The sequence below is a fragment of the Electrophorus electricus genome, chromosome 5 (assembly GCF_013358815.1).
Source record: "Electrophorus electricus isolate fEleEle1 chromosome 5, fEleEle1.pri, whole genome shotgun sequence".
Taxonomy (NCBI): Eukaryota; Metazoa; Chordata; class Actinopteri; order Gymnotiformes; family Gymnotidae; genus Electrophorus; species Electrophorus electricus.
The window spans coordinates 20859147-20870532 of record NC_049539.1 but is presented as its reverse complement, the minus strand read 5'-3'; the positions used below and the strand labels follow the sequence as shown (position 1 = coordinate 20870532).

Sequence of the window (11386 nt, the reverse complement as noted above, 5' to 3'; positions counted from 1 at the left end):
AGCCTATGTTATCCTTAGCGTTAAGTGTATTTATGTTCACTGTTAATGTTATGTGTGAGTGCCACCCTTCTCTTAAATGTTTAATGTCATTAAATGTACAAAGATCGAGGGAGTCTGTGCGTCCACACCCTGCGGCACTCTGGCAGACGTCACACATCTTATTTAAATTTTTTTTTTTTTTTTCTTTCTTCCCTCTTTCCCTTTTCATTTGTCCACAAGTCCGCTAAATATTTGTGTTATTCATTAATCAGTAAACTTCACATTTATTCATTAAGTTGGATATAATGGCTAGTATATTTGAAACAATGGCATTCGGTCCCTACACAAAATATGAAGTAATTTAATTTGGTAATTAATCAATAATAAATGATAATCTTTTCCCTACGTTCACTCCTCACTACATCACTCACACAGCACACTTCACCCAACACACTCACATTCACTCCTCACTACATCACTTACACAGCACACTTCACCCAACACACTCACATTCACTCCTCACTACATCACTCACACAGCACACTTCACCCAACACACTCACATTCACTCCTCTCTACATCACTCACACAGCACACTTCACCCAGCACACTCACATTCACTCCTCTCTACATCACTCACACAGCACACTTCAGCCAGCACACTCCCATTCACTCCTCTCTATATCACTCACACAGCACACTTCACCCAACACACTCACATTCACTCCTCTGTCTATTCCTGCACTGTGAACATAAACCATTGGACATGTTTGTGAACCTTCAGTAATCTGGAGTCTGTTGTCTGGATTCAGGATGGACAACATTTCAAAACTACTGCTGGACATTCTAGAAGAGCTGAAGATAGAGGACCTGAAGAAGTTCCAGTGGCATCTGACCAACAGTGTAGAAGATGACAAATGCATCCCAAAGTCCCATCTGGAGAATACAGACAGACTTGACACTGTGGACAAGATGGTGCAGAAATATGACCCAGATGGAGCTGTGGAGATCACACTGGACATCCTGAAGAAGATGAACCACAACCAACTGGCTGAGAGCCTGAGAATCAAACACAGTGAAAATAAATCAGGTGAAATCATGTTCACTTTTTAAACTCACTATTTCAGGATTTTATATGCTCATAGCATTTGGTTTTGTTTTGTGAGTGAACTCAATAGACAAAGAATGTAGTGGAAAACAATGCTTAGTTAATTTATACACACAGCACAGCCAGTGACATGGGCAGGGAGGGAGGGAGACGTGTGTGCTGAGGTCAAGAGTCTTTAGTGCCCTGTGTGCTGAGGTCACGCGTCTTTATTGCCCTGTGTGCTGAGGCTAAGTGTCTTTATTGCCCTGTGTGCTGAGGTCAAGAGTCTTTATTACCCTGTGTGCTGAGGTCAAGAGTCTTTATTACCCTGTGTGGTGAGGTCAAGATTCTTTAATACCCTGTCTGCTGAGGTCAGGTGTCTTTATTAGCCTGTGTGCTGAGGTCAAGAGTTTTTCTTGCCCTGTGTGCTGAGGTCAAGAGTCTTTATCGCCCTGTGTGCTGAGGTGAGGTGTCTTTATTGCCCTGTGTGCTGAGGTCAAGTGTCTTTACTGCCCTGTGTGCTGAAGTAAAAAATCTATATTAGCCTCTGTGCTGAGGTGAAGTGTCTTTATTGCCCTGTGTGCTGAGCTCAGGTGTCTTTATTGCCCTGTGTGCTGAGGTCAAGAGTCTTTAGTGCTGTGTGTGCTGAGGTCAGGCGTCTTTATTACCCTGTGTGCTAAAGGCCAAGTGTCTTTATTGCCCTGTGTGCTGAGGTGAAGTGTCTTTATTGCCCTGTGTGATGAGGTCAGGTGTCTTTTTTACCCCGTGTGCTGAGGTCAAGAGTCTTTATTACTCTGTGTGCTGAGGTTAAGTGTCTTTATTGCCCTGTGTGCTGTGGTCAAGAGTCTTTATTGCCCTGTGTGCTGAGGCTAAGTGTCTTTATTGCCCTGTGTGCTGAGGTCAAGAGTCTTTATTGCCCTGTGTGCTAAGGTCAAGTGTCTTTATTGCCCTGTGTGCTGAGGTGAAGTGTCTTTATTGCCCTGTGTTCTGAGGTCAAGAGTCTTTATTACCCTGTTTGCTGATGTCAAGAGTCTTTATTACCCTGTGTTCTGAGGTCAAGAGTCTTTATTACCCTGTTTGCTGATGTCAAGAGTCTTTATTACCCTGTGTGCTAAAGTCAAGAGTCTTTATTACCCTGTTTGCTGATGTCAAGAGTCTTTATTACCCTGTGTGCTAAAGTCAAGAGTCTTTATTGCCCTGTTTGGTGAGGTCAAAAGTCTTTATTGCCCTGTGTGCTGAGGTCAAGAGTCTTTATTACCCTGTGTGCTGAGGTCAGGTGTCTTTATTACCCTGTGTGCTGAGGTCAAGAGTCTTCATTATCCCTTGTGGTGCGGTGAAGAGTCTTTGCTACCCTGTGTGCTGAGGTTAAGTGTCTTTATTGCCCTGTGTGCTGAGGTCAAGAGTCTTTATTGCCCTGTGTGCTGAGACTAAGTGTCTTTATTGCCCTGTGTGCTGAGGTCAAAAGTCTTTATTGCCCTGTGTGCTAAGGTCAAGTGTCTTTATTGCCCTGTGTGCTGAGGTGAAGTGTCTTTATTGCCCTGTGTGATGAGGTCAGGTGTCTTTTTTACCCTGTGTGCTGAGGTCAAGAGTCTTTATTACCCTGTGTGCTGAGGTTAAGTGTCTTTATTACCCTGTGTGCTGAGGTCAAGTGTCTTTATTGCCCTGTGTGATGAGGTCAGGTGTCTTTATTGCCCTGTGTGCTGAGGTCAAGAGTCTTTATTAGCCTGTGTGCTGAGGTCAAGAGTCTTTATTGCCCTGTGTGCTAAGGTGAAGTGTCTTTATTGCCCTGTGTGCTGAGGTCAAGTGTCTTTATTACCCTGTGTGCTGAGGTGAAGTGTCTTTTTTGTCCTGTGTGCTGAGGTCAGGTGTCTTTTTATTGACAGCACTGGGGTAGAAACTCTTCTTCAGCCTGACAGCACTGGGCTAGAAATCGTTTTTCATGTTATCCTTACACTTATGCGCAAACACCACATCATTGGGACTAAAACCTGTGCTGTCCTCAACAACTTCACAAATGGCAAATACTAACCATGGAATGCCTTCTGCAGTCAAGCTCTTCGCAATAAGACTTTAGAAGAGACCACATTGGAACTTCTCCACACATCACCTCCAGCCAAATCATTATATACAATAACAGTGTTAGCAGGCACTAGAAGTGTTGGGCACACACCCACCACAACTGTCAGTTACGCAGTCAGAAGAGAGGAGTGAAGGCACCTCAGTAAAGCCCATGTTGACACCCTCACCAACACTTGCTCTCCTGTAGCTGTTTGGTCAGGCAGACTTAACACTCCTTCTAAAAGACTGAGCAGCTCCAGTGTCTCTGAGGATGAAACGGGGACACCACACTACAATTCCCTCTATAAGAAAAGGAATATAATGTTGCACTTGAACAGTTAGCTGGGTGAGGACACCACACTCCTGACCAGAGAGAGATACAGTTCCTTCTGTAGAATCAGAGCCAAATGCCACTATGTAGAATATCTGGACAAACTTCACTTTTTGTTCTCTTTCATTTACAGTTTACATATTTATTTTATATATTCAAAGAACCTAATTTTCTTTCATTAGTGATCTCAATTAATAAATTACAAAGTAGAATATGGCAAAACTCAAAATCATCTGGTATATTAATAAACATTGCAAACAAATAGGTTTGAATAACAAATGTTCTTTAACAACAATGAGAACAGTGCTGTCAATCTCAGTTTAAACATGGACAAATCACAAATGTAGTCCAATAATAAACAATGTGTTTTTTAACACAGACTATATAATTTACAAAATGTCAATTAAGAAATGTTCAGTGTATTTTTAAACATAGCAGTCAACCAAAAATTGCACACAGGACTTACTCACCATTAATAAAGTAGGTTTCATATTTTCTGCTCTTTACTCTTATGTCTGTTCTCACAGGTGGAGACAAATGTGAAGAGTCAACTGCTAATAGTCCAGCAGGTAAATTCAACCCAGACACACCTTCAGGCATGAATATATATTACTTTAAGCAACATGCTCAAGTAAGCAACAGAAGCAGTATCCTTGGTTCTAATAAAGTCCTAGTCATGGTTCTAGAAGTCCTAGTCTGGTACTAGAAGATCTATTCTGGGTTCTACAAGATCTAGTCTAGAGTACAAAATCAATCTGCCACAGGAGTGACCTAGGAACAGCTGCCCAATCAGTCTAGAGCTTCTCAATGTTCAGGGGCAAGAGAACCAAGGTGGAGAAATAAGTGGCTGGGGGGGAGGTGGAATGAGCAATATGTTAAAGGCTGTCCTAGAAATGTGATTTACATGAGCGAAGATCAGTTAGATCTACACCAGGAAAGGGCTAGTCTCCTAATCCAAACAGCATTTTAGAGCCTATCTAGTAAAATTTTATGATCTTCAGTATCAAATGCTGCACTGAGATGAAGCAATACAGGCAAAGAGACACAACTCTGGTCATAGACCAACAACTGGTCATTAACTACTTTAATCAGAGTGGTCTCTGTACTATGATGAGACCTAAACAGTTAGTGCACAAGTAAAGCACTGCACACACACTGTGATTATGAACTAATGGAAGTAGAACTGAGAGATAATCCAAAGAGATAAGACAAAGCAAAGTAGCAGAAACAAAGAACTAATATCCAGCTTGGTTCATTGAAGGACTCAATGAGCCATTACTGACTGTTCTACCTCTGAGCAATGCTAAAGACTTTGACTATCATTTGGGATCTTTTTGATGTTGCCTTATTTGGTACTACTACTGATAGTTATTCTACTCTACACTAGTAAAACAAAATGGAGAGAGATCATGACATAAAGTTCAAGTTCAAAGTTCAAGTTCAAAGAGGTTTTACTGTCATTTCAGCTATATACAAGTACACAACAAAAACGAGACAATGTTCCTCCAGGATCATGGTGCAACACAAAAACAACAGTGCAACAGACAACATGCTACACAAGTGCAAACAGTCCAATATAGTGCAAAATGTCAATAAATAAACATTAAATAAACAATAATAAATACAGGACAGGACAAATACAAAATGAGTAGACAGTGCAATTATTTAGTACAGTACACAGTACTGGGCATATGTAGAGCGAGTTGTGCATAGCAATCAGTGACATGCTACCCTGAACATAGCAGTCACCGGGAGCAGCCATAAAGTTAACATTTTGAAATTACAATAAAACACTTTCAGACACAAGTTATAAAAATCATGCACATAACTTTTTTCTTCCCATTTTTTAACAGGTGGAGGAAAAAGTGATTTCAGCAGGAGAATGAAAATGAAATATAAGCAAAAATTTGGGAACTTGTGTGAGGAGGCTCCAATAGAATGTGATCGTGTGCCTATAAAAGACACTTACACTGAAGTTTACATGATCAAAGGATGCACAGGAGGCGTGAACACAAAACACGAAGTGAGACAGGTAGAGGAATTTTACCCCAAAACAGAAGAAACACCAGTCACACTCAGTGACCTCTTCAAAGTGCAGTCTATTGAAAACAAGCAAGGTACTAAAGTCCTGACATTGGGAATAGCTGGAGTGGGAAAAACAGTCTCTGTGCACAAGTTCATTCTTGACTGGGCTGAAGAGAAGTGCAACCAGGACATAGATTTCATTATGTACTTCCCATTTCGAGAGCTGAACTTGATAAAGGATGAAAAGTACAGCCTCTCAAAACTACTTCTTTACTGCCATCAAGAAGTCCATTCTGGAGATGAAAAGGAGATATTAAATGAAAAACATCAGCTGCTTTTCATACTGGATGGACTGGATGAAAGTAGAATTCCTCTAGATCTTCATCAGAAGAAGGTATCTAATGTGAATGAAAAGACTACTCTTGATAAACTAATAACAAACCTCATAAATGGAGAACTGCTTCCTTCTGCTCTCCTCTGGATCACTTCACGACCTGCAGCAGTCAGTAAGATAAATGACCAATATTTTAACCTTGTTACAGAAATCCATGGATTCAATAACCCACAGAAGGAGGAGTACTTCAGGAAGAGAATCAGAGATGAAGATCAAGCCAGCAGAATTATATCACACATTAAGACTGCAAGAAGCCTTCATATCTTGTGTCACATACCGGTTGTCTGCAGGATCTCAGCCACCGTGTTTAAGAAAATGCTGAAGGAAGGTGTGGACATGAAAAATGCTCCAACAACTCTGACAGAAATGTACCTACATTTCCTGCTGTTTTTCACAGATCAAAAGACTAAGAAATACAACACAAAGCAAAGCACTAACAATGCAGTTTCATCTGAGACAAAAAGAGCAGAGGTGCTGGATATTGTGAAGCTTGGAAAGTTAGCCTTTCTTCAGCTGCAAAAAGGACAACTTCTGTTCTATGAGAAAGATCTGGAAGAATGTGGTATTGATGTCTGTGAGGCTTTAGTGTACTCTGGAATTTGTACACAAATTTTTAAACAGGAGGGGAAGATCTACAGCTTTGTGCATTTAAGCTTCCAGGAGTTTCTTGCTGCTGTATTTGTGTTCCTAACATTCAGGGGTGAAGGCAACCCACTCCTTAAAACCCCAATGGAGAAAATGAAATGGAAGTTAAAACACAGACTGTGTGATCTGCTTGAGACAGCAGTAGATAAGGCCACAATGAGTGAAAATGGACACCTGGACCTTTTCCTTCGTTTCCTCCTCGGTCTCTCACTGGAGTCCAATCAGAGGCTCCTGAGGAGTCTACACCCAGAACTGGACATCAGAGAAGAGAGTTTAGAGGAGACTGTGAACTACATCAAGAAAACCATCAAGAGAACAAAATCCTTTGAAGAGACTATCAATCTATTCCACTGCTTGAGTGAACTGAAAGACAACTCTCTGATAAGTGAAATACAGACCTTCCTGAACTCAGGGGACCTCTCAACACAGACACTCTCATCTACACAGTGTTCAGCTCTGGTGTTTGTGCTGCTGATGTCAGAGGAGATTCAAGAGAAATTTGAGCTGAAGAAATTCAGGTCATCAGATAAAGGACTGAAGGAATTACTTCCAGTGTTGAAAAATACCAGGCGAGCTCTGTAAGTATCTTTTGGATTAATCATTTTAATTTTTAAAGGTTTTTATTACTGAAGCTCCTTCTGTAACTAATCAAATTATGTGAATGTATTTCTCAGTCAGAGCAAACTGAACAATAGTTTTCATTTCCAGTGGTAAAAGGTTGTACTGTAAGTATATTTTGAATGGTAAACTTTGGGGAATGGCTTTTCTGACAGCACCAACATTAAAGAACAGATAAGCTTTTATCTTAAGAGCAGACCAATGCATTCCAGAATGACTGCAATGTCTTCTTACCAGTTGGAATGCAACACATGACTGTCATTCTGTAATTCAAATGTCCCACTGGTTTCTCTGGCAAACACTCAGAAAGCCACACTGAGTCAAGACACAGGAGTGTTCAGCAAGGAGCTCTGTATTTTTTTTTTTAACAGAGACAGAGAATATATATATATACATTGTGTGTGTGTGTGTGTGTGTGTGTGTGTGTGTGTGTGTATGTCCAGTGATGGTTGGTGCTCTGTGTGCGTGTATGTCCAGGGATGGTTGGTGCTCTGTGTGCATGTATGTACAGCTATAGTTGGTGCTCTGTGTGTGTGTGTGTGTGTGTGTGTGTGTGTGTGTGTGTGTGTGTGTGTGTGTGTGTGTGTGTATATATGTCCAGTGATGGTTGGTGCTCTGTATGTATGTATGTATGTATGTCCAGTGATGGTTGGTGATCTATATGCATGTATGTCCAGTGATGGTTGGTGCTCTGTGTGTGTGTATATGTCCAGTGATGGTTGGTGCTCTGTATGTATGTATGTATGTCCAGTGATGGTTAGTGATCTATATGCACGTATGTCCAGTGATGGTTGCTGCTCTGTGTGTATGTATGTCTAGTGATGGTTGGTGCTCTATGTGCATGTATGTGCAGTGATGATTGGTGCTCTGTCTGTGTGTGCATGTATGTCCAGTGATGGTTGGTGCTCTGTATGTATGTATGTATGTATGTATGTATGTATGTATGTCTAGTGATGGTTGGTGCTCTATGTGCATATACATTCAGTGATGGTTGGTGCTCTATGTGCATGTATGTCCAGTGATGGTTGGTGCTCTGAATGTATGTATGTATGTCCAGTGATGATTGGTGCTCTGCGTGTGTGTGCTTGTATGTCCAGTGATGGTTGGTACTCTGTGTATGTATGTCCAGTGATGGTTGGTGCTCTATGTGCATGTATGTCCAGTGATGGTTGGTGCTCTATGTGCATGTATGTCCAGTGATGGTTGGTGCTCTGTGTGTATGTATGTATGTATGTATGTATGTCCAGTGATGGTTGGTGCTCTGTGTGTGTATGTATGTCCAGTGATGGTTGGTGCTCTGTATGTATGTATGTATGTATGTATGTATGTATGTATGTATGTATGTATGTATGTATGTATGTCCAGTGATGGTTGGTGCTCTATATGCATGTATGTCCAGTGATGGTTGGTGCTCTGTGTGTATGTATGTCCAGTGATGGTTGGTGCTCTGTGTGTATGTATGTATGTATGTATGTATGTATGTATGTATGTATGTCCAGTGATGGTTGGTGCTCTGTGTGAATGTATGTCCAGTGATGGGTGGTGCTCTGTCCTGTCTTAACCTCCTCCTCTTCCCCTGCACCCAGTGCAGTAACCCAGGGGTCTGTGGTTCTGATAGAGTAGCTGTGTGTAAACTGGCTGCTGCTTCTTTTTCAGCTTTCCTTTTTCAGGGAACATAGATGAGGGAACAACACTGTGTGTGTTGAAGTCACCACACTAGAGTGGGACAAGAAACTGAGCATGTAATTAAATTTACTGTAGGTTATGAGATCAAAGAAGTCATGAGACAGCTGAGATAAGACAGGTGAGATGGGACAGGTGAGATGGGGCAGGTGAGATGAGACAGGTGAGATGGGACAGGTGAGATGATACAGGTGAGATAATACAGGTGAGATAATACAGGTGAGATGATACAGGTGAGATAATACAGGTGAGATGGGACAGGTGAGATGGGGCAGGTGAGATGAGACAGGTGAGATGGGGCAGGTGAGATGAGACAGGTGAGATGGGACAGGTGAGATGGGACAGGTGACTGGAGTTCTTCATTGTGAAAAAACTAAATGTATCAGAAAAGTAAACTCTAGTAACAGGCTAGCAGCACGTGTAGCTTAAAGTGAAAACAAAAAACACTGCAAACAACACACCAGTGGTAAAAAGTTTGAATTTATTTCACCAATTACAAGTCTATTTATCATTCCAAACACCATGTAGTAGTAGAGTTTAGTATTTACATACCAAATACAAGTCTATTTATCATTCCATTCACCATGTAGTATTAAAGTTTAGTATTTATTTACCCAGGACAAGTCTATTTATCAGTCCAAACATCATGTAGTAGTAAAGTTTAGCCTGAAATGAGGTGAGGAATTGCTGAAGTACAGAGGAAATTATTATAAGATAAAGCATAAAGAAACACTAACCAGGTAGAGAATTATCAATGTAAAGAACCAGGCTAACAAAGATTGCAAAAGATAAGGCAATGAACAACACGAACCAAACATACCAAATGACCCAAGCATAACATTGAACACAGCAGAGCAGCAGTAACAGAGAGACAGTACACAGCACACAACAGAGCAGCAGTAACAGAGAGACAGTACACAGCACACAGCAGAGCAGCAGTAACAGAGAGACAGTACACAGCAGAGCAGCAGTAACAGAGAGACAGTACACAGCACACAGCAGACAGAAAGTTTGGTGGAGTTTCTGACCTACTGAAGGCCATAATCATCTGTTCATCATGTCTGTCATTACAAAAATCTTTAACCCTTTTCGCTGCCTCCCATAATCAATGTTAGTGGTTCAAACAGTTTCCACAGTAAGTGCTCCAATCCAACTGTTGCTCTTCCAGGCACTTGGCTAGACAACAATAAATTAAGCACTTCAGCCAACAGATTCTTTTCCAAATCCTCCTTACTCGTTCCCTTAAGTTAAGATGAGGAAATGCAGCCTCAGCTTCATCTAAATTATGACAGTCAGCTGCTACAATTTAAGATTTATTGACTCTAGCCATTGCCAACACTCCACACCTGCAGAGTTTCTATATATTTTCTCAAGTCAAAAATGTGTTTGTGTTTCCTGACTCTCACTTAACAAATCGCTATCCATATGATTATTTTCTAATTTGCTTATCTGAATTCCATCATTTATACATATGTTGACTTAACTGTAACTTATTTGAGTAAATTAAATTTATCTATTTAAAATTCTATTAATCGCCACTCACATTGTTATATTTCTTATCCTGTAATACTTTAATCCCACCTTCTCCTACTGCTACTATTTTAATGTGTCCGTAATATGTACGTTCTCTACTGCTTTAATTGTAACCGGTTTTACATACTATACCTTCATCAGTTACTTTATTATATTTATTACTAAAACCACATCAATATATTTTGCATGTACGCATTTTATAATTAGATGATATTAATCATGTTTAAACAGATCTGTCTGCGTATCCATTCACTTCCTTTAGTGATTAAAATGAGTGACCTCTGCCCTATACAACCATACCACAATCATCTTAATTATAACCTGAAAAAAACCTGTTATGCTGGTATGTTGTATAATTGTACGTTATTGTTTGTAATCAATTAACTCGCGATAGCCACATCAAGACAAACACACTGCGCATTTTCTTTACTTCACTCATTGTGGCCACATGTAGACAAAAACAACTGGAACAAACAACATTTAACATTTATCTCTTCAGCACTTTTTCTCTGGAGCTCTCTTTCTCTCTTTATTCACTGCACATTTGTCTTTACTTTATCATTTTTATTAATCATTTTTATTTTCCGTTTACAGAAAGATTTTTATGAAATCATTTTCATTTTCACCGGCTGGTTTTCTAACTATTACTCTTTTTTGCTATTTTTATATTTTATCAGTCTATTCTCACTCTATGGACACTCTCAGTCAATTCTCAGTCTGCACTTTTAAGACGCCCAAGACCTACTACAAAACTCTGTGGACAAGGTCTTAATACCACCTATGCAGAATGTTTCAAACAGGACTTACCTATAACAGTGCACGTGTGTGGATTCAGACCCTGGTCACAGAACAACGCAGCTCTGGGTCATCTATCAGCTGGTGTTGATAACCCTACTGCTGACGGTACTGGTCCATTTGAAGAGAATAGCCGGTCCCGTCTTTATTCTGAGCTTAATGTTACAAACGAGGCATAGTCCAGAATATGTCTAACAGTCACACACAACACATATTTTTATACAGTTTTCAGAAGTGAT

The 11386-nt window shown here is 40.4% G+C and overlaps 1 protein-coding gene across 1 annotated transcript in view; it reads left to right on the top strand.

Annotated features, from left to right (window-relative positions):
• The first annotated feature begins 791 nt into the window (after nucleotides 1-791).
• LOC113568824 (NACHT, LRR and PYD domains-containing protein 3-like) overlaps nucleotides 792-11386 on the top strand; it is a 45372-nt gene continuing 34777 nt past the window's right edge. The window contains exons 1-5 of the mRNA XM_035526148.1: nucleotides 792-1053; nucleotides 3982-4023; nucleotides 4074-4101; nucleotides 4677-4699; nucleotides 5308-7096. Of these exons, the coding sequence (XP_035382041.1) occupies nucleotides 792-1053; nucleotides 3982-4023; nucleotides 4074-4101; nucleotides 4677-4699; nucleotides 5308-7096 (2144 nt within the window). The remainder of the gene's footprint in view (nucleotides 1054-3981; nucleotides 4024-4073; nucleotides 4102-4676; nucleotides 4700-5307; nucleotides 7097-11386) is intronic.